Genomic DNA, 26358 nt, shown 5'->3' with positions numbered 1-26358 from the left:
GCCTAACGATAAATAAGATCCGGTTTGAAGAACAGGAAGCAAGGACATACTCATGGCGCCCGACTAGAATGGCGGAAAAAGTACCGCTCGCAAATGTATTTTCTTTTCAACCGGCCTACAACTAGATATACGATTCAACTCGTGAACACACGGTAAGAAAAACAGACGCGAATCACGGGATGGGGGGTGGAAATTAAATAATTTTCTTCAGGGACTGCATTTGGGCGGTCTGTTGTAGCTCAGGCCCTCGAGGTCCCCAGTAGAGCTTCTAGAATGCCTGAGTGGAAAATAGGAGCTCGGAAATGGCGACGCCGAGCAGGCAAGAAGAAGGACAGCTAGGCCTGTTTATATTAGCCACATAGCTAGCAGGCAGCTAGTCAGTGTTCAAGGTTGTAGTGTATGTTATGATACACTCAAGCAAGAGCTCTGCGTACAAGTCAAATATGTCTGGCCATAATAGTTTTCGCATGCGACTTAATTCTGTTCTCTCGATAAAACGCCGAAGTATAACGTGAATACAGTTTGCAGATTTGTTGTATCGTATCCTTGTAATGGATAGAAGTACGAAATGAAAACCAACATCTGGTGAATTTACTTAGCATCGTTGGTCCTTTATTGAACGTACTGCTTTATCTAAACAACTCAATGTGTGCTATGTAAGACTTCTTGATTTAAATATTATCATGTCAAGTACATACTTATTTTCGGTTTTATTTTCATTATGTTTTAAAACATAGATTAACCAGTCCCGCAAATAAACAACTTCTTCAAACAGTCCTGGGTGCTTTTCTTTTGGAACACACTCCAATCAGTGTGAAAACAAACACAAATATATTCAATTATTCCTTAATAAATATTCTTCTTATTTTTTTGTTGTTTCTTATCTGCATACATGATGTTTAGTTACATCATGTTCGTCCTGTTTTCTGTAATAGAGAAATAATAAATAATTCCCTAAGACATGTATGTAACAATGTATTTTAACACATGGTAATACATTGATGTCTTGTGTGTTCTGCGGACAGTGATGGATTTGGAGGAGAATGAGGTGGAGAGCAGCAGTGATGCCGGCCCCTCTGGGCTGGAGGAGCCCTCAGAGAGTGGCATGGGTGTGGAGTCATCAGAAGCCATGTCTGCAGACAGCAGCGATGCAGCTGCTCCACATGGACAGATCCCAGATTCTGACTGCCACGTGGGACAAAGCTCAGAGGGTGTTTTGGTAATACCCTTTAAAAAGCTCTTTTGAGTTCATAAAAGGGGATACAAATTAAAAGCAAAAAAAGTGTCGCTAATGTACAGGCTGTTCTCAAAGAAGTTGATAATAATTTCATTGCCTTTTTACTAACTCATAACTCAACATTAGTTCACCCTCCTTTACTACTGTCCTTACTACTGCTACATCTTCCTTGGTCACACCTCCACTTGCAATTTAGTATGCAGCCTTATGTCTGTATATTTATTTATGTTGCCTAGTGTCTATTTTTTATGCATCTACCTATATGGTAGATGTATTTTTTATACGTCTACCTACGTTAAAGAGAGTCAACACCTGCCAGAGTCAAATTCCTTGTATGTGTGCCTACTTGGCCAATAAAGCTGATTCTGATTAAGCAGACGCTTGTATCCAAAGCAACCTACATTGAATTCAGTTCCCTGTCAATAAGGAGCAGGAAGGGGGTTATGCATCTGTCTCAAGGATGCCTACAGGTAGATTGCAGACATGGGGGATACGTTCCTTTTGGATTGGTCATCAACCACTTTAGCCACTTGACTGCTCGGAAGGGACTTGAGTGTATTTTCAATCCCTCCTCCTGAGCACCTGAGCAACTTTTTATTTTTCATCCACAAGCTGTTCGTCCCGGAGACCAGCTCAAGCACGGACGTCCGGGTGTCTTCGGTGCACCTCCCGGACTCCTCCTCGGTGGCCCAGTCCACCAGCGTTTCCAGCGTCTCCACGGTGACGCAGTCTGTGCTGGTGTCCGAGTCGGCCCAGATGCTGGTTCACTCGAGCGTGGTGTCCGACGGAGCCATGATGGTGTCCGACTCGACCGCGTCCACCTCCTCAGACCTTGGCTCCGCCATAGACAAGATCATAGAGTCGACCATCGGACCCGACATTATGAACGGTACGGGGCTAGGTGGTAGGCGCTGAGATATTATATACAGTTTTATTTTTGGGGGGGGGGGGGGGGGTAGTCCTTTTAAAGTTTTAGTTACCGTTGTCTGCTGGAAGTTATTTATTTATGTAGCACTTTTCATACACGAGGCACACTCAAAGTGATCACGTAGAAACATCGTCTTACAATAAAATAAAATGGATAAGTAAAAGAATACAAAGGCAAAGTGCAATTTTTTAATGCATTGTAGAAAGTGCAATGTGTTAAGCAAACATACAATAAAATGAAATAATAGCTCACAGAAGGAGGGGCGTGTTATCCCAATGGTTATGACCCATTCTAAGATAGTATCTTTGTTGGGTTGGAGCATTATAATGAGCAATTTTGCATTTGATATGCACATAGATAGATTGCTACATTACTATGTGGATGATCATATAAGACATTTTCATTTCATGTTCATTTTTTATTAAAAATAAACAAACAAACGACCCAAAATAGAAACCGTTTGGCTTCACCCTACTTAAAAATCAACTAAGGATTCTTGACTGGTGTGATATGTTTCGTAGGATGCATAGCAGTAACAAGTGCAGAAGATGGAGGAGCAGAGACCACCCAGTATCTGATACTGCAAGGGCCGGATGACGGTAAGCTAGGTGTATCCTTATGTTGTTTAATATTTCTCCTCAATACATCTATTCAACTTCAATTGCGTTGCTCCTTTCTTCTTAGTGTTGAATAGCTAATTACATCACATTTTTGTTTGAGTTGGACAATTTTTAGATTACCATTATGACAATTTAAGTTTAAGAAGGACTAGAGGGGGCTTACCCTCAAACGGGCCACAGGTTTGAGTATTTTGCTTTCGACCTGTGTTTGAGTGGCCACCTATGCCATGTCTCTCCACCAGGTGCTCCTATGGTAGCCCAGATGTCCTCGGCACTGTCCAGCAGATCAGCCACCGAGGCGTCCGGAGAGGGACCGACCTCGACCTGTGTGGACCAGGGAGACCTGCACGGCCACCTGGAGCCCAGCTACCGGGCCGGATACTCGGGCTACGCCGAGGAGAGCGGCGACCAGCGGCCCGACCAGCCCGAGCACTCCCACCCCTCCCAGTACATGGACTGCGGCCCCGACCAGACGGGCGAATCCTCCTCGTCCGCCTACGGCGAGTGTTCCGGCGACGAGCCCGACCAAACGCGCTCCGGGTCGGGCTTCGCCGACTACAGCGGGGGCGACCGGGACCTGCCCGGCTACGTGGAGTGCAGCGGGGCGGACTCCAACCCCACCAGCCACGGCCACTACGTGGTGGAGTGCAGCGAGGAGTACCTGGAGTGCGGCGGCGAGGCGGAGGTGGAGCGTCCGCGGGGCTACATCGACAGCAGCGCCGACCACGGCGCGCAGACGGGCCGCCAGTACCCCGGCGAGTACCGAGGGGACTGCGTGGCGGCGGCCGACTCGGAGCAGCCGGGCTACTCTCACTGCACCGTCGGAAGTCACGTGAGCGATGACGAAGACGACGAGGAAGAGGACGAGGAGGAGGACGACAACGACAACGACTTTGGTGGCTTCGACGTCGAAACCCACGACCTCGATCGGCCCCAGCACTCCCACCAGCAGCAGCAGCAGCAGCAGCAGCAGCAGCAGCATCCGCTGAACTGCTATGTGGAGAACAGCGGAGAGGTCTACGCGGACGAAGGCTCTTCCTCCTCCTCCTCCAACCACCACCACCCCATGGCGGACACCGCGGGGTCCGGCGGGCTGCCAGAGGCCCTGGAGAGCAGCGAGAGCCAGCCGGGGCCCTTCATCAGCAGCAGCGGCACCTACAACGCCAACCCGGACCCAGAGCCGGAGCCGGAACCAGAACCGGAGTTGGGGCCGACGCTGGACCCCAGCGGGGAAGAGCCCCAGGGCTCCCAGGGCTCCCAGGGGCCCGAGGTGACGCCCGGACGGCTGGGGGACTCGGACATGTCGGTAGAGATGGCGGAGGGCAGTGGGGACCGCCAGCCGAACCTGGCGGAGCTGGAGGAGATGATGGAGGTGGTGATCGTGCAGCAGTTCAAGTGCAAGATGTGTCCGTACAAGAGCACGTCCAAAGACACCCTCATAAACCACATGCGGGATAAGCACTTCAGAAGCGCAGGTATTGGTTCTGATCCATAGTGAGTGACATCTTGCTCGGTGTTGAGTCAGAAATGTATACTAAAGACCCGCCTCTTCCTGATTCATATAGCTCTCAAGCAGCTCTCACATTATTGGTTTCAAATTTGAATTGAATTGGCTTGAATTGTCTCACCCGCAAGTCGCTTGAGCTAGAAGTAAAATGAGTAAATCTAGAACAATGTAATAAATATTATTCGTCTTGTCCTCTGGTGCTGGCTCTGCAGGGGGTGCTCAGAAGAAGCGAGGGCGTGGACGGCCCCCTAAGAGCGAGACCCTGGCCCGGCGGAAAGCGGAGCAGGAGGCGGCCGAGGAGCGGAGGGCCGCCAGGCACAAGGCGGACGAGCCGCCGCCGCCGCCGCCGGCAGAGGAAGAGGACGACGAGGTGGTGGACGCCGGGGCCATCGACGACCCAGCAGGTCCGGCTGCTTTTAAACCATGTGCTGATGGTCATTAATGTAGTTGTACATATTTCCCTCTTGTGCTCATTACACTATTACCCCCCCCCCCCCCCCCCCCACCAGAGGATAGCGACTATAACCCAGCTGACGAAGAAAACAGCTGCAAGCCGCAACCCACTACTGTGAAGCCCCCCCATCTTCCTCCTCCAATCTCCTCCTCTCCCTCTTCCTCCTCCTCACAGGGACGCCCTCGCCGCAAGGTGGGCCGTCCCAGGAAGTTCAGCCTGGTGGAGGAGGGCTACGGCAGTAGAGAGGGGATCGGTGAGAGCAAACAAACAATTCATAGCCTGATAAAGTGATTTACACTTTTTATGCAACGAATGATCATTAAAGGGGTAGTTCGGAATTTTGGACATAGGGCCTGATTCCCAAGTGAGCATTGGTATTCTATATCACTGGAGACAGTTTTCAACACATTTCATACAGTCCTTCTAGTTGCAGAGTTCGCTCGTGCTAGGCTAGCGCAAGTCAACGGGCAATGCTAGCCTGCTATTAAAAACAGTCTTACCCACTCCACAGTACACCCGAGGTAAATCAATTATAACGCCAGACTATAGATTTAAATGTCTGTGTTGATAGAATAATGTTAGAAATAAAACTAACCTTGCATCGCATGAATCATCGAGGGACTACTCTCTCAGCAGAAGCGGAATTTTACTATGCGCTGGTTAGGTTTGTAACCGAATCACGACAGAAGAACGTAAACAGAGAAGCGTGGGACAGAAGCGCAATTGAACGACTAGGCAACATGATGGTTCAGTGTGCTTTTAGAAATTGTAGAAATAAACGGTACAGATGGGCACCACAAAGTTTCCACCAATTTCCAGTGCGAGATCCAGAAAGGACTCAACTGTGGCTTGTTGCTGCTGGCTTGGACATCAAAACACCGGCTCGTACATGTACGGTTCGTTGGATACAACAAATTCCTCATGATCGTCTTCAAAAGCAGATGCATCGCTAACTCCTCCAAACGTGGGCATATCTTGTTAATTGAATACGCTTATAGAATTCCTTCGTTCACTGTACTCTGCGTTTGTAGCAATGACAGCGGCAGGTAACCTAGGTATCAGTCCGCCGCTGCCGTAGCCTACGTACAGGAATATAAACACTGCTGCTGAGACCCCGCAATTCCCTCAAAATGCAATGCAATGCAAGGTTGGTTTTATTTCTAACATTATTCTATAAACAGACATTTAGATTTATAGTCTGTCGTTATAATTGATTTACCTCGGGTGTACTGTGGAGTGGGTAAGACTGTTTTTTTAATAGCAGGCTAGCATTGCCCGTTGACTTGCGCTAGCCTAGCACGAGCGAACTCTGCAACTAGAAGGACTGTATGAAATGTGTTGAAAACTGTCTCCAGTGATATAGAATACCAATGCTCACTTGGGAATCAGGCCCTATGTCCAAAATTCCGAACTACCCCTTTAATGTGAATCTGTTGACGTGTGACTGGTGGGAGCATAGTGTTGCTTATGGATAGGAATCTAAACAAAACTGTGGCCCAATGGGCATGGACGAGTTCATGGCCTGGGCCACAGTCCTGCCTTTACATAAAGCTCCATGCACCTCCACCAGCGACTCATATTATACGCTCGCCTCTTCCAGAAGAAGAGGGCAGTCCTGCCAAGAAGCTCAAACTGGAGATGGAGGCTGCGGACCCTGATGAGGCCAGTACTTCTGGCCTGGGCAATGCTCCCACAGAAAACGGATCTCCAGACGCGGCTGAGCCCTCGGTCAGCCAATCAGACTCCGAGAACAAAGACCCGTCCTCACACGCCGGGCAGGAGGAGGACTTCCCTAAGAAAAGAGGACGGCCCTCCAAGAGGTTCCTCCGGAAGAAGTATAGAAGATACATGAACCGCAAGTAAGAGCTTTGCGATTTTGACACCATGCCCGGAATTTCTTTCCTACAGTCGTAATGTTTTAGGCCCAATCACATTTCTACCCCTTACCCCTTCCCCATAACCCCTCCCCCTTGTTTTGAAGGGGTGAGGGGTAAGTAACCCCTTCAAACCCCTTCAAAATCGCAAAGTAAGAGCTTTGCGATTTTGACACCATACCCAGAATTTCTTTCCTACATTAGTAATGTTTTAGGCCCCTTCCCCTTCCCCTTCCCCTTCCCCTTCCCCTTCCCCTTCCCCTTACCCTTACCCCTTCCCCTTACCCCTTCAAAACAAGGGGGAGGGGGAAGGGGTTAGGGGTAGTAATGGGATTGGGCCTTAATGTTTGTTGATATCACTCATTATCTGGGGAGCAGGATTGTGTAGATGCTAGGGTTATTGACTCTCAGTCAAATGGTACTGGGTTTGATCCCCAATGTCAACAGCCTTATTTTTTGGAATTGTGGAGAAAGATACCGTACCCTAATTAGCTCCATTGATCTGAATTCATTGTACTTCGCTCTGGATGTAATCATCTGCTCAATTACAAAATAGTGATCATAATTAGTTCTCGCCCTAAGCTCATCACTGCCCCACTATCTTGCAGTCGCTATTACAAATCCCTCAAGCCGCTGCTGAGGCCACATAACTGCTGGATCTGCGGCTCGCGCTTCCTGTCACAGGAGGACCTGCGCTTCCACGTGGACTCCCACGAGGGCAACGAGCCCGAGCTCTTCAAGTGTCTGCAGTGCAACTACCACTGCAAGCGCTGGTCCTCCCTCAAGGTCAGTCCGTGGCACTCTGCACAAGCTGCCCCCTGCACGGTTGAGTAGCAATGCAAGGAGCGGTTATGCATAAGAAACATGCATAATTAAAACAAAGGCATGCTTTAAATAGGTAGGGAAACCTACAACCGTTATGTTAATGTTTAACCGCATAGATTTTATTGATCGTGTTGTTGTTGATAAAACATTTTTACAATCATTTCCAAAAAAGGGAAAAGAAATGTAGAGGTAAACTATAAGAAGATGAATTAATTCATAAGGTCCACGACGATGAATTAGATGTATTGTGGTTGTGATGGTTTGTGGCCGTCTATTGCAGGAGCACATGTTTAACCATGAGGGCAAGAAGCCGTTCAAGTGTGAGGAGTGTGACTACAGCAGCGTGTATAACAAGGATGTTCTGCGCCACTCCGCCGTCCACAACAAAGAGAAGCAAGTGCCATAGATCTGCATACGCACTAGCTGTTCAGAACTACCAATACAGACAAGACACCGTGACATTTTTTTTTGTAAACTTATGTTTTACTTGTATTTCTGCTAATCTACTCTCGTTTTTCTTATAGGAAAAGAAAAATGGAAATGGTAAGAATAATTTTTATTTTGTAACTTAAATAGCATTTAAGGTTTTTGTTTGCTGTTGCAGCGGCAACAAAAATCTCCGTTATGTTGACCTGAGGTGTTAATTAATCTCTTCCCGTCCCCTATCTCAGCTTCCAAAAATCTCCCAGTTCCCGTGCCCAATTTGTCACAGGGTCTATCCTATGCAAAAGAGACTCACCCAGCACATGAAGACCCACAGCACTGAGAAACCTCACATGTGTGATAAGGTCAGCCCACCCCCAGTCACCTCCCTACCGGATTCATCTGTGCACCTTCATGTTATCAATTATATTACTGTAATTGTATTATATTTGTACAATATCCAGGTTGATGGCATTGTGTTTGGTTTCTTTTTAACACCGTCCTCTCTTTCACCTTGACAGTGTGGCAAATCCTTCAAGAAGCGGTACACGTTTAAAATGCATCTGCTGACCCACATCCAAAGTCTTGGAGACAGCCAGTCAGTATTACATTACGAGCACTTCCTTTGTTGTCATTGCATCACAGAAATTACATGATTATGAAACCATGTTCTCCAGCCCCCGTTACCCACTTCTCCCTTGCATTACATTTCCCAACTGCAAATGTCCATTCTTTTCACAAGCATCTGCATGTGATCCCTTTTTTTGTTTTTTAATCCTCCTTTTAACGTTAAGGTTATCGTGTGGCAGGTTCAAGTGTGAGTACTGCGACTACACGTGTGACAACAAGAAAATGCTGCTCAACCACCAGCTCTCCCACACCAACGACAAGCCCTTCAAGTGTGACTACTGCCAGTATTCCACGACCAAGGAGGAGTTCCTGGTGTCCCACCTGGCCATCAAGCACACCGGTCAGTAGGACACAAGCCATATCAACTCTAAAGAATATGCTCACTGTCCATGATCAGTCCTAGGTCCCACCATGTGAAGACACTGTTTTAAGTGCTACCACATCAGCAAATCATCAGTTACACAATCAGATGGACAGAGATGTAAAAAAAAATGTGTCTGTCAAGGTTCCAACACTGTTTAGGCCAGCACCTGTCTTCTACACTAGTATAACCAGTTTCTCTTCTGTAGATTATCTCCGTAACGAAACAAGGGATAACTGAAATAAGGCCTAGGCTCCGTACCCCGCCCCAACGAGTTCTGCCTCAACAAAGTCAAACTATTAGACCTTAGATTAGTTATTCATCCACCCAATCTCCCTCCCCCGGCCTCTCCGTGAAAATAAATCCATCCAACCGTCCATGTGCGTCCCTCCCCGGCCAGGTGAGAAGCCGTTCTCCTGCGGCCTGTGCCACTTCACCACCAAGCACCGCAAGAACCTGCGGCTGCACGTGCAGTGCCGGCACCCCGAGGCCTTCGAGGTCTGGAGCGCCACGCACCCCGAGGAGCCGGCGCGCCGCCGCCGCCAGCCCTTCTTCACCCTGCAGCAGATCGAGGAGCTCAAGCAGCAGCAGCAGGAGGAGGCGCCGCCGGGCCTGCAGAGCACCATCGTGAGTACCGACCGCCTCCCCCTTTCGCCCCACGGTGGTTGTCGTTTTGCGGTGCGTGACGAAGCGGCACACGGGTACACCGAAGGGTCTCAACGAGGTAACTTTAAGGGTATGAGGGTCGCAAGCGGAACATTGTGGCTGGCGCGCCACTATGAGCACGCCCTGAGCCAGGCACCCAACCCTAACTGCCTCCGACGAGCTGGCTGACGCCTTGCGTTGGCTGACCCCGCCGTCGGTGTTTGAATGTGTGCATGAACGGGTGAATGTCAGGCAATATTTTAAAGCTCTTTTGGTGGCCTCTGGTTACAAATAAGCACTTTATAAATGCAGTCCATTTACCATTTACCATTTGTGTGTCGTTGGTGTCTGGTGAGTGATCCGTGTCTGCCTGCAGGAGTGGGTAACTGAAGCACTCCACCACATTGACATCACAGCCTGATGAATCACCAGTGTCGGCAGAAAAGGGGAAGATAATTCAATGGATTGTGTTTTAATGGTGCTTTATCTGGCCCACTCCACTCATTTTACAATGGATTCCACTCATTTAACCACATATATTCAGGCACTGATAGCGGTGATGGCTGTCTACGACATCCCCCACCCTCCATCACCACCCATCTATTCTGGAGCTATTACAGAGAGTTAGGCCCAAAATACACCACTGTGCTTCTCTTCCAAGTGGTGAGTCATGGGATTCAGCCAGGTTCCAAGGGTAGGACGGCTCCCTGTCTGAAGCTTGTTGTGTCTTACCTGCTTTATAAGTAACCCCTTGCCCTCTCTTGTCACTAGGTGGCGCTAGATCCTTCCACGTTACAGCCCATCCAGGGGTTAGGGAAGGCCTCCGTCTCCCAAGATGCACATGGAAACACCACCATTATCTATGAATCAGGTGAGTGGTATCTACACACATATTAACCACGTCTTCTTCAATTGTAATTGGTAGTTGTTATTAAGAAGTCCCTCCCCCCATCCCTCCCTCAGCGGGACCCAGCGACCTGTCGGCCCAGAACGCCCTGGACCTGCTGCTGAACATGAGCAACGCCCGGGAGCTGGTGGGCAACTCTCTACAGGTACCAGTGGACCGGGAAGAAAACGTCCTACCCCCACCACCCAACCAGTCGTCGCATCCACCTCACCCTCTCTGATGGGTTCTGTCCACCAGGTGGCGGTGATGAAGTCCGACACCAAGGCCGCCGACGGGTCCACCCAAAAGGTGGTGACCTTCCACGTGTCCGAGAGCGGCGACACGGTGATGCAGGAGGCCTTTGAGGAGGCGGGCGCCATGGAAACGACGGAGCTAGCGCAGATCGCCATGGAGGCCTACGAGGCGGGTGGGGACTTTAGTGTGGTGGAGCAGGCCGTCGAGCAGATCAACAGCCCGGACCCGGGATACAGGTAGGGGTGGCACTGTGGACCCCACTTAGAATCTGCTGTCCGCATGGCATGACCCCTGATGCGTGTAGGCAGAGCTAGGATCACCCACTTAGAACCTAGTGTCTACATGGCATGACCTCTGATCCAGGCTGGCAGAGCTAGGTTAACCCACTTAGAATCTAGACTCTGGTCTAAAAGGGGTCTCACACTGAAGTCACCATCTGACGATGATGTAACGTTCTATGATTGTAATATGTTTTTTGGAATAGAGCACTCCAACTTGTGCTGAGAGTCGAGCAACGACCCAGTATACTACAAACAGAACAAGACCTAGAATGAAATCCCAAGACGTCTGTTCTACTAAGCTGCACGCAGTTAACTCTTCTTTGAGCATGTAGGCCGTGTAGGTCCTGAACCAGGATCCGGTTAGAGGGTGGTTCAGATAGTTCCCCTGGTTAACATCGTTACAGTCAGTGTCTTTAGGCCTGGGGGGATAATAAAGTGCCTTCGAAATCCATTACAATTTCAAAAATGTAGTAGGAAGTATTCTCCTTGCTAGCTTCAACAATACGTCCGCCTAGGCTTCCAGTAGACCACAGTCAAGCACAATGAGGGCACGGGAAGAGTGTGTGCAGTTAGTCTGTTAGTTAGGTAGACAGACATCCAATGATTTCAGTCGGGCTGAAAACAATAATTGAAGGGCTTATTACAGGCCTGTCAAAGATGTCTATGCATTTCATTTACCCAATGCTGTTAGGTAAATGGGAGGCAAACAAGAGAAACAACTAGTATACTAGTAGTGTACAACTTGTACACTAGCTCAAGTCTCACACCGTAACAATCCGTGATGATTTCATAGTGTTGCCATGCAGCCACAAGCTGTGAACGGATGTATGACTATGGGCTTGAGTCAAACCTAATTCCTCATTACTGTCGTGTGTTCGCAGCAACGATGAGGGAAGTCCATCTGCCGGGATTGACGTCAGTGAGTCAGAGAGCATGAAAAGTGAAAAATACTACCTCACCTCTACGCTGGCTGACGGAGTGCTGCAGCAGGTGGAGGTATGTCCAAGAGCTCCGCACGGCTTGGGAGCACCCACCTCCTTTTTATGGTTCAAAAACATAGTCCCTCATTGTTTATGATGTGTGGTTTATATAATGCAGCATATACTGTCAGTTATACTGGCTTGAACTGTTTGTAATGCTTCTGTTCTATTTGTCCTCTGTATTCAAAATGTGTTATTTGAAAAAGAGATGTCGAACCCGTTTATTATTTCGGTGGTGTGCCGTCTGTGACGCCCCAAACCTCCTGTGGTGTTTTAATGAAGCCCTTCTCCTGTTGTCAGTTGAGCAGTGAGGCCCCTCAGTCCCCCACCGCCGGGGGCTCCCCCGGTCAGAACACCAAGCGCTTCTCCTGTCGGATCTGCATGGAGGCCTTCCACGGCCGGTCGGACATGGAGAACCACAAGAGGGCGCACTTGGACCCAAGCACCTTCAAGTGTCCCGACTGCAACTTCACTGCCCCCTCCTGGCTCGAAGTCAGAGTGAGTCGCCTCCCCTCCGTTCTCCTTCCTTCCTTCCTTCCTTCCTTCCGTCCATCCTTTCCTACCCAGTCACAGGTGTTTCTGTATGTTTATATCTGACTTGAGCTCAGATGGATTTGAGGTTTTGTGTTCATACTTCCCATTTTCAGGGGTGTTACTATTCCTTTTAGTTTAACTCAGCTTTATTCCAGCATACATATGCAAACTCTTATAATGCTAATAATAGTATTTTAGTGTTCAATGAATGCTTGTTTATGGTAAGATGTATTTAGTATGCATGATTGATAGAACAGATGCATATATAGTGCCTGCATGCACCACACATTATATGTATCCCTATCTATACAATGGCTTTTTATGTAACCATTTGATCCGGTTTAAATTAAAGGACCACATGAATCTACACGCATACCTGCGGCCACACAAATGCCCCAGCTGCAGCTTCGCCTCCAAGAACAAGAAGGACCTGCGACGGCACATGATGACCCACACCAACGAGAAGCCCTTCGCCTGCAAGCTGTGTGGACAGAGGTAGCGCCCCAACCAACCAGCCCCTCCCCGAATGGCTAAATGTCACAGCGATATGATTCTCCTATTGAATATCAGATCAGGGCTCCTCATGGCACAGATTTAACTGCCAGTCATTCTAGACGTCCCCTCTAATGAATACCTTCTCAAATGTTCTCCCTTTCCGGTCTTTGTTTTGGTGGTTTCCCCCTGTCTATTTGTGAACCCAGCTTGAGGGCGTGATGTGTCTCATCCGTGTGGATGCACTTCAGGCTGTAAACTTGACTCTTGACCCACCCACCCTTCCCTTGCACCGTCCCTTCCAGGTTCAACCGTAACGGCCATCTCAAGTTTCACATGGAGCGCTTGCACAACCAGGAGAACGCCGTGCGCAAGAGCCGCGCCCAGACACCCCAGCAGCAGACGATCATCGTCCACAATGACGAGGAGGCCCTGGCCACACTGCAGTGTAGGCAAACGCGACCATCGCACGATGCAACCGGCTGAACCAATACAACTCACACCTGGCACAACACTAAGCACATGAAAGGCAACATAACTAGGACTATATACTATTTACAGTTAGGTCGTTTGGCTGATGCTTTTATGCAGAGCGACTTACAGTGAATTAGTGTAGATGTCATGAACCAGATAGGGGTTAAGGCATCGTGCCCGAGACTGGTAGGCCAACCGCCTGGTCGTATTATGGTTCAACCCCAAAACCTTTATTAGCAACACTTTTGTTCCTTTGTTGTGATACTTGATACTGGTGACGGTGAGTGTTGATCGGTTGGTGCTTTGTGTCCATGCTGCCAGCAGCCCTACAGTCGGGCCAGGTGCTCACCCAGGAGAGTCTCCAGGCCCTAGGGCAGGAGCACGTCATCATGACCCAGGAGCAGTCCCTGTCCGACCAGGTACGAGCTTGACAGCGCACCGACTCTTCTGGGGCTTATCCAGCCATGTTTGTTAAGATCTTATTCTTTGCATTGATTGGTGGGTGGGTTTATAACAGAATTGATTGATGAATTGATTGATGGATGTTTTCAGGAGGAGGGGTCTTACATCCAGCAGATCACCACCATGGATGGACAGACTGTTCAGCAGCTGATGTCGGGAGACAATCAAGTGACGGAGGTAGGGTTAGCTTTGAAGAGGACATTTACCTCCCATTTACCTCCCAGTTTTTAAACAGTGAAATATAGGTTTCCATTTTGCAGGTAAGCAGCCAGGTTTATAACCAAGTGCTTCCCAACGCTGATTCTGGAGCGTGTCACTTTGTGTATCTTCCCATTGCCCTCTATGCTGTCCTGAAACCCTTGAGGCCAGACTGAGGCCGTTCCTTAACGCTGTGGTCCCTCCAGGTGCAGTACATCATCTCAGAGGACGGCGTGCAGCACCTGCTGCCCCAGGAGTACGTGGTGCTGGGCGATGGGAACCACATCCAGGTATGGACCACAGCCTGGCCTGTGAAGCCTGGGAGATCATGACCCAAATGACATGCATTTTGCTTGACCAATTATCTACCACCACTAATCCTATAGATTAAATTGATATAGCGCTTTTCTAGAAGACTTAATGAAAGTAAAAAAAAAAGGCAGAAATCCATAAAAAAGATGCAGGAGAATATTCAATAGTCTACAGATAGCAGAAAGCAGGACAGAGGGAGGGGGAGGGTGAGACATTAAACGGTAGAAAACAAAAGGGTTAGTTTTGAATGATGCTTTGAACTAGAGTTGAGAGGCAGGGTCTCCGATCTGTCTGCGTAGAGAACTCCAGCTGCAGGGGGGCTGCGATGTCTTTTTTTTAACGTTGTCTCTTTTCCCCAGATGGCAGATGGACAGATCATCCAGTATGAACACGACGGGTCGTTTCTGCAGGAACAGGTGGGTTCAACCTTAAATACTATCTTTCTCTCTGATCACTCAGAGGGTGCAGAGGGAACCAAGTCGAGACTGAATGCTCTCCTCTTTCTGTTCTGTGTGCAGATTGCAGTGAGTCATGACGGTCAGATCCAGTACTTGCCTATCAGCTCCAAGCAGCAGATCGTCATCCCAGAAGAGCTGGAGGCTGCGGCCCATTCTGCCGTCACAGGTTAGCGCACACACACACACACACACACACACACACACACACACACACACACACACACACACACACACACACACACACACACACACACACACACACACACACACACACACACACACACACACACACACACACACACACACACACACACAGGGGTGGTTGAATAGTTTTGTTTTGAACTATTATTAGCAGTGGCGGATGCAGCAGCCATGGTCGAGTCCCAGACGGTGTACACAACAGAGGCCACGGCCGAACAGCTGGAGCAGCTCCAGCAGCAAGGCATCCACTATGACGTCATCACCATCACTGAGGCCCAGCCGTGAGGACCATTCTGACACGACGAGAGGAACACCGACAGATCTCACGTTTTGATCGTCCGTTTAAGATTCCTGGGATTGTCACATAGAGGGTTTGGGTGGGATTGAATTGCACTGTTAAAAAAAGATAAATGGCTTTTGTACATTTAGAATTGAGGAACAATCTTTTTTTATTTAAATCGTAGGAACTCTTCATTTAGGATGCACGTCAAGCAAGATAGGCCTGCTGTGTAAATATTTAAACGGATCCACGTCCATGTGCCTCGAATGCTTTGATTTGCAAATCAATTTTGGATAAGAAGAGATCTTTTATGTTATTGAGAATGTACTGAACTTTTCAGTTACAAACAGTAACATGCACGCAGAGTGTTTATTTTTGATCTGTAAAAAAAGGATACAATTTGGCTGATGATTAGCTTTGTGGCAACTGCTTATGGGTAATTTGTACATACTGTTCTAAGTCTCTTTCATGATGGGTGGGGGAAAACATTCATTGCTGAATGAAATCAAACTGTTTACTAGGTCATGGGGGAAGAAAACAAATAAAGAGCCACAATAAAGTTTTAAAAATAATGTTTAACAATTTGTTTGTTCGTTTAATTTGACCTTGTAGAGAATTGATGGATAATCTTTTTCTAAATGTTTGATATTTTTCAATGTTAATAGCTCACTGAATCCCATCAATCATTCAAACCATAAAGAACATTCTTAAACTACACAACATTCTTGAAGAGTAGTTAATTTGCGTTCATATTTTGCACCAAATACCAAGGAACGTTTGGCCTTCACAGACCACCTCATCAGTGGCACCTTGCTGCAGGTCAATAGGTTTTGAGAGTACTACAATTCATTCCCTGAACTTGCATTGAGTTCCGCTTTGAAGGCATATTCAATGCTGAATGGAAGCAAGCTTTGGACGGAGCTGAGTCATCTACGGGAAGAAGGAATTCAAGTCCTGGTGCTGTGGACCTTTTTCATGTTATTTATGGACATTAACCTGTCAGAGGTATTTTCAGAGACTGTCACACTACTTAAAATATGATCACCACACCCATGTCCACTGCAAAGGCTGAGAGGTGTTTTTAAACTCTGAAGAGGATCAAAACCTTCCTCTTGAACACCATGACCCAGGACAGGCTGAATGCTTTAGCTATCCTATCCAGGGAGGAAAAGCTTGTGCCTGAGAAGACAGACTTTCATTAGAAAGTCATTGACTAATTTGCAAGTCAGAAAGATAGGAGGGCTACATTTCTTAACAAGTAGTGGACACTGGTCTAAAACTCTTCATTTAAATTAAAATCACATCTACCAGATTAAAAATGTTCAGGGGGAGGACCCCCAGATCCCCAGTCCCTGACCACACCCCACCCACAAATTGAATCACCAGCCGCCACCCCATTTACATAGATAGAGCTATGAAGAGATAACGTAACTCTGAAATGTCAATATTCTTTGTCAATGTTTTTGTAGAGAAAATGTATTTCATAAAAACTCCAATCAACAATATATTCAACCAATAAACTGATCATTTATTTCCATTAGCCATAGGCCTGTATCAATTAGAAAACGTTCCAAGTTGTAGGCCTACAAATCAAAAGCAAACAGAAACACAGTTATAATAGTCGAACATTTTTCCCAGTTATTGAGAGAGGCTACATATTTCGAAATTGTTTCCAGGTCATCTTTTTTAACTCTTAAACCCACAACTTCTGCTTTCGACACCATTTCCTCAACGGTCAGGGGCCAGGACTGCCTGCAAACAGCCCGACCTGTGTGGGCATTTTAAGATGAACATCCCAATTGTCTTACTTATTTTATTGGGTGAGTGGCAAGATCATTTCCCAGATTGAATTGCCTATTAATTTAACTGAAAAAGCATTTATCAGACCTTATGCATTAACTTTCAGGTGTACATCTTTCCAAAGAGCAACAGACGACTGAGAGGTTTGGAGAAATATTGCTCAGATTGGACTTCCCTATGTACTTCGACAGCTTCGACAAGTCTTGCTGTAGGATGTTTCGGGCTGGATGTTTCATAGCGATGGACAACAGAGGTTATGTGTGTAACCTACTCCGGGGACGGGCCACCCTAACAGAGAGAAGCGGCTCGGTGGAGTTCAGAATAACCAACGCGCAGCTCATAGACGGAGGCCATTACAGGTGTTATGTTGAGGGAAGCCACAACGTCTTCAAAGACTTTGTCGTCGAGGTCTCTGGTATGACAATGCCTCAATTCATGAACACTGCGAATGATTTCAGCTTCAGCTTTGACTTAATTGTTTATTATAGGCGATAACCTTCTCTACTACACCATTCAATTAATAAACCCTTTCACTGTGTTGATGTCAGCAGTTATTGAAAAGAAGGACGTCCAACAGAAACACGCGTAATTGAATACATAACACAACATAACGTTATGTTTCCAGAACCTTCCGAGCTTCGTCCACACTCGCTAGTGTCGACCCTCCAACCCTCGTCGACGATAACGACCCCTCCGACCCCTGCTAGTACTGGGTCCACTCCGCCCCAGTACCGTAAGAGAAGTCCTATGTAAGCATACTAAGAATTACCGGCTGCTCATGATGTGTATTCCTCTTTAAGTCTGTGCTCGCAGAATGTAGAATATTATACTGTATAATGTAGAATATTATACAGTCTACATTCTGCGTTTATTCTATCCCGTTAGTGCTCCCTGGACGTTATACGTGCTGTTGGCTACGAGTTTGTCAATCACCACCATCGCTCTCATTGGATGTGTGACTGCCGTCGTTTGCTGCCTACGCAAGAAGTCGAAAAGTAATGCAACATATCTGAGGTGTAAAAGGGTATTTTAAACAATAGATCATGAGAGATATTGGTGAGTCTATTATGTTTTTATATATATATATATATATATATATATATATAGTTAAATGGATGTATGTTTATTTAACAATTTGAAGTCTGTTATCTATCTGTTATCTAAATATAATTTTCTCTGTCCTCAGACCAAGTTGTTGAAAGCCAGCCTGACTCATCCAAACACATGACCCCTGTAAGTGCTAAGCATGGATTTAGTACCTGACTCACTGTCACTGTGCTTTGTTGTTTTGTTCCTGCTTTGCACTAAGATACATCTTGTATTTTTCAACCTTGGCCCTATTTTCCCATTCTTTTTCCTCTAATTGACTAATAACTAACAGCCTTTTGCCATTATTGAGGGATACCGCTTCAGCCATTCAGATCCGTCTCGATTGCAATGTAAACAATAGCGTCCCGTAAGTGTACAACCTCTAAAATATTTCTTATTTTGCCTCTGACAGATTCAGATTGTTGATATAAGTGTATCACAACATTATGGAAAGGATCACAAACTTTTTATTTCCCTTTTGCTTGAGCCTTTCTGTTATAATTATGTCTAACCAAGTCTCACTCAATGAGAAATCTTTCAGTAATCTTGCACTCGAAAGAGTTGAGTGAAAGCGGAAAGCTTTATTTCTCTGTAGGGACCTCTGCCGTAATGTTGTCAGACACTTTTAATAACAATCTGATCCTGTGGGTGGCAAAAAATAAAAAACTTTTTAGAGGACGTACACTGACAGCTGCAACTGCCCCTAAGAAAAAAGGGTACAAAGGCTGAATCACTCTTGCTCAGTACTGAACCCAAAGTACTGACATTTCTAAAACTGTTTTTTACATTGGTCTCTTAGACCGAAAATGATGGGAAGTAGGATCCAGGTTGAAAAATCTTGAAGATGAAGCTTTGTTATAGTCAGAGCTGCCACTGTTTTGTTTTGCTTTTACCCGTAGGAAGCGAGCTCCATAGTCTACACAACAGTGGACTTCAAACACCACCAGCTAACACCCATACAGCTCTATGCAAACCTGGAGATGAGAGCCCTTACCACCAAACAGAGCAAAGATCTCCGCAGATCTCCAGAGACAGTGGAGTACTGCACATTGGCTCCTAGACGATAAATGTAGCGGCAAAGCAACATTCCTTTAGTAAGGTTCAAAGATGAATTGTAATGGGCTCTTTCGCTCATCCGTTTTTGGTGACCTGTTCTAAAGAACCGCATTGATATGTGATTCATGTGAATTGGTTTGGTATTAATGTACAGAAAACCATATGATAGGAAGTGTTAAAAGGATTGATATCTGTTTCTTCGTCTTCACCTCAAGTAGAAACCTGTTGACCTTTCAGGGCGCTTTTTCTACAACAGCTGTGAGGTTAGCGTGTGATAACTCTGTGTGCTTTTATCAGCTCCTTTTATAAAACATCATAGGGAATCAGTGTTCCTCTTTTCTTAGCCATTCCCTATCTTTTTCTTGAAAGGATTCTCTTTGTTCCATCCATGAATGGATGTGGGGTATCTCTTCCAAAGAGTTGGAAGAGTCGTGGGGTTACAGTCTCATGCCTGTGATATTTTGGTGCAAAGAGGACGACGCGAACACCGTTCTGATAAATAATTAAAGCCACACCTCAACACACATCACCAGTAAAGACAAAAGCTATTTTCTTCATTTGCAATGCTCTGGGATTTTATTTGAAATGAGCTATACATCATATGACTTCTACATCACTAATGATGTAGAAGTGGATATGTTCAGCAATAGCTTACTTAAAGGGGCTAGACTGATTAGACAGATGGAGCCAGACCGACGTATTTGCTCTGGCTGTCGAAGACGACGTAGAACTCCCTGATGAAGACATCTCCAAGGATCCACAGCTGTTGGTTGCCTCCACCAAAGCCGGTGCGGCAACCATAAGAAGACTGAAGAAACAAGAGGAAATGTCAATTCAACAAATGTTCATAAGGAATGATCAGACCTCTTCTTGATAGTTCACACTGTGTTTGTGTGTGTTCTTGAGTTTGTATGCAATCAAATATTGTGTGCATGTGTGCACGCAAGGGCATAAGCACTCATGCTTTCATCTCTATTTTTCTATTTGGCCCCCCTAATGCTATCTGCTCCATGCAGTCTCATCTTGGTGGCCTGTCCACAAATGTTAAATCTGCTGCCCGTAATCTGTGGGTGATTTTTGACCCTAATCTCCCTTTTAATGGCCAAACAACGAGTGTTGTTCATTCGTGTTTTTTCCAATTGGGGAACATCGCTAAAATCGGGTCCTTCGTATCTTGTACAGACTTTGAAAAGGTTATCCATGCTTTTATTTACTCACGTTTAAATTATTGTAACTCCCTATACTCACTGGGCAGAGTCAGAAAGCCCCATCCCACCTCCAGCTGGTACAAAATGTTGCTGCTAGGCTTTTAACTAATTCTAGGAGACGAGACCATATTACTGCCGTCCTTGCCAATCTCCACTGCTTGCCTGTAGTTTTGAGAGCTGATTTTATGATTTTACGGATAACTTTTAAGGCTCTGCATGGTCTGGCTCCAAGTTATATTTCAGACCTGTTTGTCCCCTATGAGCCTAAGTATAGCCTGAGATCCTCGGGTAGGGGTAGGTTGTTCCCAAATCACGCCTTGTAACCAAAGGTGACCGGGCTTTTGCTGTACGGGCCCCTCAGTTGTGGGGCTCCCTGCCTGAGAATCTCAGACAAGCTGAATCAGTATCATCTTTTAAGTCTCTTTTCAAAAACTCATCTTTATGCAAAACCTTTCTTATAGTAGTTTTATTATTGAACACATTGCTCTCTTCCTTTTGCTCTACTTTATGGGGTTTTTGTTAGTACTTTTGTACTCTTTTACAATGTTTTTTGTGTGTAATTTCTTTTAAATATGTTTTATTCTGTTCTGTGAAGCACTTTGTAATCCTGTTTCAAAAAGTGCTATACAAATAAAGGTTATTATTATTATCTCCTAAGGATTTGTTGGCACAACAGACCTGAGACACGTAGGCAGAGGCAGGAACGGTGAAGGAATGGCCACTGAGAGTGAAGACGACCTCGGGCATGCTGCCAATGTTCTGGCAGTTCACTGTGGCCTGTGGGGGAAAACATCCAACAGAAAACATCTCAGCGGTGGGACAGCTATATGGTTGAGGTGAAGGCAAACAAACAGTGTATAACGTCCTACTAATCCGACAACATTTTCCAAATGACTTCCTATCCCACTCAACCAAGAGTGGGGGATCTAACCCAACCCAAAGAAACAAAAAGGACGATGTCCTGCGACTCACATCTCCGTACTGGTCGGTGCTCGCTCCCACCCAGGAGTTCATGTTGCTGATGTCGCTGGAGGGCCCAACGATCAGGGAGGTACCAGTGTCAATGATGGCCTGGCAACCACCGTTGCACGCCACTGGGTTACCGTTGATGGTGACACTGTGGATAGCACAACAGAGGTTTGGATAGATTCTTGCAGTTCAACCACAACTTATTTCTTCTATTTCAGACGGTTCAGCTGTATTTATTTCAGGCCGTTACCTGTCCATCTTGATCTGCCAGTAGGTAGCAGAGGTCAGGGGGATCCAAGTGATTTGCCCGGACATTAAACTCTCATCGACTCCGCCGAAGACCACCACGCTGCCTTCCTTACCGCCTCTAAAGACAAGAGCGGAGACACAGCGTCATGCAACAAATACGCATGGACAAGAGAAACAAGTCACGGCCACTGGAGCACCTTCACTATACCTGCTCAGATAGACAGAGAACATTTGCTGGGACACCAGATTCTGCTGCACCATCATGTCGAAGACGGGAACGACGTTGTCGGAGGCAATGGACTGGAAGGCCAATCCGAGGATGCCGTCGGCAACCATGCTGGCCATGAAGGGAGCCTCGGTTTGGCTGATTCCAAACACCTGGTTGGCCACAGTGATTCCACCAACCTGTGTGCAGGAAAAGACAATGGAGGACCAGTATCTGTTTGTCTCCAGTAGCACTGGAGATGTTATGTAAGATGAACCGTGTCTCATGTACCTCAACTGTGTCAACGGCAAGACGGCCGGTCATGCTGCCGGTTCCGTACTGGATGGAAATAGCCTCAGTACCCCACTTGAAGGTGCTGGACTGCTGTGGGATGAATTTCCTATGGTTGTCTGTAAAACATTGTGCATTTTTAGCGTTGCTTTTCATGAGAACCCGGTTGAATGTTACTACCGGCAAATTCATTTTCTGTTAAGTAAAATTTGTAAATAATCTTTTTCGTAACAATTTTGCAGAAAAACTAAATTAATAAACAGCAGTTGTCGTGGAACTCACTGCAGGCTTGGCTGCTGCAGTAGACAGAGGGCACCCACAGGTTGGAGGAACCAGTGTCGAAGATGACGGAGAAGGACTGAGGAGGGGTGCCGATGGAGATAACGCCATAGTAGGACAACTAGTTGGACAAACAAAGACCCCGAGGTCACCAATGTTACTTCTAAGTGACTAGTAGTCCTCCAAATCTTAAGAACATACAGTGAGTCCCGAACTCCCGATATAAACTATCAGATGGGGGATCTTTCTGATCAGAACTTACATCAGCATCGTTGGTCATGGACTCAGTTCCGTACTGGATGAACTTGGCAGTGGGGTTGTATGGGTGCGCTCTCCTGAATTCCTCCCACAGACCCTGCTCCTGCAGACTCTGCCTGGCAGTCTTTCCCTTGATCAGGGGAATCCTAAGTGCATTACACACACACACACACACACACACACACACACACACACACACACACACACACACACACACACACACACACACACACACACACACACACACACACACACACACACACCGTCAGAACCGTCACAATAGCTCGGCCAAACAGTGTCACTTGCATGTTCATCTTATTCAAGGATGTTGGTTCGAAATCTCAATTCTGTTGGCCCACTTTCCTGAGATATAGGGCAGAACTAGTCTGATATCCATAAAGTTTCAGATTTTCTTTCTGCATAGAACAAGCATGAACTGAAGTATATTAAGCATGAACTGAAAATATTAAATCAATGAACATAAGCAACATATTAGGAAATGTAGACAGAGGTTAAAAAAATAACCAAGTTATACTCACTTATGAAGGCATTCAGCAAACGCCACAAGCACGGACAACAGAACAAGCCACTTCATCTTGATCACTCTGAATGGTCGACCCACAGTTCAGTGGTTGGTTGAGACTCCAGATTTTATACACTGCAGATCAAGATGGTTTCCTTGTAATGCCCTTGCAGTTGCCTCGGTATCGCTGCACTTTTGATAAGAGATTTATGATAAAAGATAACTAAGGACCACTTATCTGAGAGCATATACTGAGGTAGGCAACAATGTGTGATTGTTCCAAACAACATGTTCCTAAAAAAAAATGTAAATGTAAATGTTCCTCTGTAAATATTCAAACAAACAGAGTTTTGGATTTAGAACTGAAATACTGCTTGCTCCATATGTGTTAACAAGGCAAATAGCTGAACATTTCATGTATAAAAAGATTACAGAGGTCTGACCTTCATAATCTGATGTGTGATTAAAAAAGTAATCTTCATAGTAGGGGCTACTAAATTAAACATAAGATTAGCTTTATTAGGCTCTTAATCTGTTGACGATTTAAAAAGTTTGGAAAGTTTTGTTTAATGTTGATATCAAATGTTTCCATGCAGAAATGACCCAGCCTGTTAAGGCCTTGGCCATACCCAGCAGATGCTCTGCCCTGTCTCCCTCTCTTGAGCAAGGTGTTCCCTCATTTTTCCGGCCTCTACACCTGTTCGACTTCCACACCTGCCATCCATCTCCCGTCATCATCTCTGTCCTAATTAAACCCCGGTTCTTCACCCACTCATCGTCAACCCCGTATCTGCCAGCCATCCAACCAGTGTCTCATCTAACTGCTTACCTGCCAGTAGTGTCGCTTGCCTGTCATCCATCTTTGCCAGTCCAACTCCTCTTTATTCCCTACTGCTCTCATCCTCAACCCACGGCTTGGTTCGTTCCACAAAGCCCTCTCCAACCAAGGCCCCCAAGTGGAGCGACATGGTTTAGTTCTTGAGGAGGTCATGAAGAGGTCGGAGTCGGCCCAGATATCCCAGATTGGAACTCAGCTAGAATTTCTCTCATTCCACCTCACCCAGGCTGTTCCGGGAGCTCCACCTAGCAGCCTGCCCCGGCAGCCTCTCTGGCTCTACCTGCTCCTCTCCCCGGGGAGCAACACACCCCTGCACCAGAGCCCCATGCAGGTGATTTAGGTACATGTAGGGCTTTCTTAATTCAGTGCTCTCTAGTCTTTGACCAGCAGCCATTAAATTATTCTCCTGACCAGTCCAGAATAGCGTACGTTACAGGACTCCTTAAGGGTAAAGCCTTAGTGTGGGCTATTTTGGATAGTCAGTCGTATGTAAACTCCTCCTAAGATAGTTTAGGGTCAACATTTTCTTTGTCTTCGTCTGGTACAATTGAGTGGCACATTACTCTGTTGAGTTTAGGTCAATGGCGGCAGGCTCCAGGTGGAATAATGAGTCACTCAGGGGGACTTTTCTGAGTGGGCTTAATGACTCGATCAAGGATAAGTTGGCCGTTGGAGACGACCCGGAGAGCTAAGACACCACCACCACTCGCTAGAGAGAGCACCAAGCCTTCCCCAACTCTTTGGCCCAGTCCTTGCACTCCTTCTCCCATGCTCCCAAAAGAGGAACCCATGTAGCTTGGCCCATCGCTCACAAGCAGAACGCCTTCGCAGAGTGTCTACTGGAGCATCTACTGCGGCCAGGCCGGTTACTTTCCTGCCTCCTGTCCCCTGCGGCCAAAAGAGGAGGCTCAGCCGTTATAGTGGGGATTTTGGTGGGCCGGTTTTTAGTAAATGGCCTGCGCCCTGTCATTCTCCGTACCGTCCCAATGACTGCACCGTTGAGTTGTTCCCCGGAGCTCCTTTGCCCTCCAGCCATTTATATAATCTGTCCCGTCCAGAGAGGGAGAGCATGGAGTCATCCGCTGGGTCTCCGTTGCCGCAGGCATTATAAGGCTGTCTCCCTCCCCTGTTCATGCATGTTTTTTCTTTGTGACTAAGAAGGATCGTACCCCAAGCCCTTTTTTTGGGTGCACTCACACTAGGCCATCTGGCCGTGGCCGTGGCCGTTTTCACACCTAACTGTGCTCAAATCTGCCAGTGTGAGTGTGGCCAGCCCGGCCAGGCCGGGCCAATTTGGCCACTTGGGAGAGGTGTGCTGCTACGGCACGGGCCGCTACGGTACAGATGCTAATGAGCCGACTCGCGCACACGCACGGCTACGCAACCTGAGCTGGATGACGTATAGTCCATGCGATGACCACAGACATAATAAAGGCGACGAGCCTTCTTTCCCATTAAACGGTAAACATATATCCAAATAAGCAACAGACTCAGCAAAGTGCGAACTGTGTTCTTTGTGTTGTTGTCCATTGTTGTTAGAACTCTGACTGGCGGCAGACTTTATTATGGTCCATGCAGCGGACGCTTGGTGATGACGTGTTACTTACGACGTGATGACGTATGTACAAGAGCCTACCGTGGCCAGGCCACAGTTGCGACGGCCAACGGCCACGGCCAGATGGCCTAGTGTGAGTGCAGGCCAGAGAACAATGGGGCCATTGGAGCACGGTTAGGTGTGAAAACGGCCAACGGCCACGGCCAGATGGCCTAGTGTGAGTGCACCCTTATTGACTACCGTGGCCTAGATAACATCACTTTTTAGCAACGTGGCCTAGAGAAGGGCAACTTCCTCAACCGTTCAGTTTTTGTTTATCGATGACATTCCAATTTTTTCCCGCAACATGGAGGAACACATCATCCGTGAGACAGGTTCTCCAGAAACTCTTGGATAACAAACTGTAGGTCGAGGCAGAGAAATGTGAGTTCCATGCGAGTTCTGTGTCATTCCTGAGATAAAACAATGAGAGTGGGCCGGTGAAGACTGATCCAGGGCAGGTGCAGGCCGTGGCAGAGTGGTCTACACCTAAGATGGTTCAGCAGCTCTTTCTTGGCTACTCCAACTTCTACCTTTGTTTCATCAGGGACTACAGCAGTCGCAGCACCCCTTACCAAGCTCACCTCTCCTGCAACTCTGTTCTCCTGGAGAGCTAAGTTGGTGGGTCGCATACAGGCGCCCATTTACGGGAGGTTACTGTTAGGGCTCGCCCCCCCTTGGG

At 47.0% G+C, this 26358-nt stretch overlaps 2 protein-coding genes across 7 annotated transcripts; one reads left to right on the top strand and one right to left on the bottom strand.

Annotated features, from left to right (window-relative positions):
• Positions 1 to 19: 19 nt before the first annotated feature.
• znf335 (zinc finger protein 335) lies at positions 20 to 21119 on the top strand. Of its 6 annotated transcripts, none has more exons than XM_060050613.1 (33): positions 20 to 152; positions 1026 to 1219; positions 1850 to 2126; positions 2687 to 2764; positions 3028 to 4260; positions 4505 to 4696; positions 4802 to 4999; positions 6347 to 6605; positions 7229 to 7406; positions 7726 to 7838; positions 7970 to 7988; positions 8117 to 8233; positions 8390 to 8466; positions 8678 to 8838; positions 9260 to 9486; positions 10276 to 10375; positions 10468 to 10556; positions 10649 to 10881; positions 11808 to 11922; positions 12207 to 12404; positions 12793 to 12935; positions 13238 to 13380; positions 13731 to 13825; positions 13959 to 14045; positions 14273 to 14356; positions 14738 to 14794; positions 14897 to 15002; positions 15189 to 17137; positions 17224 to 17532; positions 17743 to 17866; positions 18003 to 18112; positions 18304 to 18350; positions 19106 to 21119. In XM_060050613.1, exons 2-28 carry the CDS (start codon positions 1028 to 1030, stop codon positions 15320 to 15322), a joined length of 4905 nt encoding a protein of 1634 aa, XP_059906596.1. In that variant the 5' UTR covers positions 20 to 152; positions 1026 to 1027; the 3' UTR covers positions 15323 to 17137; positions 17224 to 17532; positions 17743 to 17866; positions 18003 to 18112; positions 18304 to 18350; positions 19106 to 21119. The 6 variants fall into 6 exon arrangements, with proteins under 6 accessions (XP_059906596.1, XP_059906588.1, XP_059906570.1 ...); XM_060050605.1 differs by having other exon boundaries at positions 13728 to 13825; XM_060050587.1 differs by having other exon boundaries at positions 8663 to 8838.
• On the bottom strand, positions 19811 to 23515 carry LOC132456298 (pepsin A-like). Its single transcript, XM_060050645.1, has 9 exons — positions 23261 to 23515; positions 22726 to 22867; positions 22467 to 22584; positions 22185 to 22303; positions 21897 to 22093; positions 21690 to 21806; positions 21443 to 21587; positions 21149 to 21247; positions 19811 to 20070 (listed from the first exon to the last, which is right to left on the bottom strand). Exons 1-9 carry the CDS (start codon positions 23314 to 23316, stop codon positions 19936 to 19938), a joined length of 1128 nt encoding a protein of 375 aa, XP_059906628.1. The 5' UTR covers positions 23317 to 23515; the 3' UTR covers positions 19811 to 19935.
• Positions 23516 to 26358: the final 2843 nt, after the last annotated feature.

This window comes from Gadus macrocephalus, chromosome 1 (assembly GCF_031168955.1).
Source record: "Gadus macrocephalus chromosome 1, ASM3116895v1".
In the NCBI taxonomy this organism is placed as follows: domain Eukaryota; kingdom Metazoa; phylum Chordata; class Actinopteri; order Gadiformes; family Gadidae; genus Gadus; species Gadus macrocephalus.
This window is presented reverse-complemented; position numbering and strand designations above follow the sequence as displayed.

Bases quoted from the DNA above. Each gene is read 5' to 3' on its own strand.
- znf335 (XM_060050575.1), top strand. From the start codon at position 1,028: ATGGATTTGGAGGAGAATGAGGTGGAGAGCAGCAGTGATGCCGGCCCC. The intron at 2,127-2,686 runs GTACGGGGCTAG...TATGTTTCGTAG, and splicing joins CGGACCCGACATTATGAACG to GATGCATAGCAGTAACAAGT. The intron at 10,557-10,648 runs GTACCAGTGGAC...TCTGTCCACCAG, and splicing joins TGGTGGGCAACTCTCTACAG to GTGGCGGTGATGAAGTCCGA.
- LOC132456298 (XM_060050645.1), bottom strand. From the start codon at position 23,316: ATGAAGTGGCTTGTTCTGTTGTCCGTGCTTGTGGCGTTTGCTGAATGC. The intron at 22,094-22,184 runs GTACATGAGACA...TCCTGCACACAG, and splicing joins TTGCCGTTGACACAGTTGAG to GTTGGTGGAATCACTGTGGC. The intron at 21,807-21,896 runs GTATAGTGAAGG...TCTTGTCTTTAG, and splicing joins TTCTCTGTCTATCTGAGCAG to AGGCGGTAAGGAAGGCAGCG.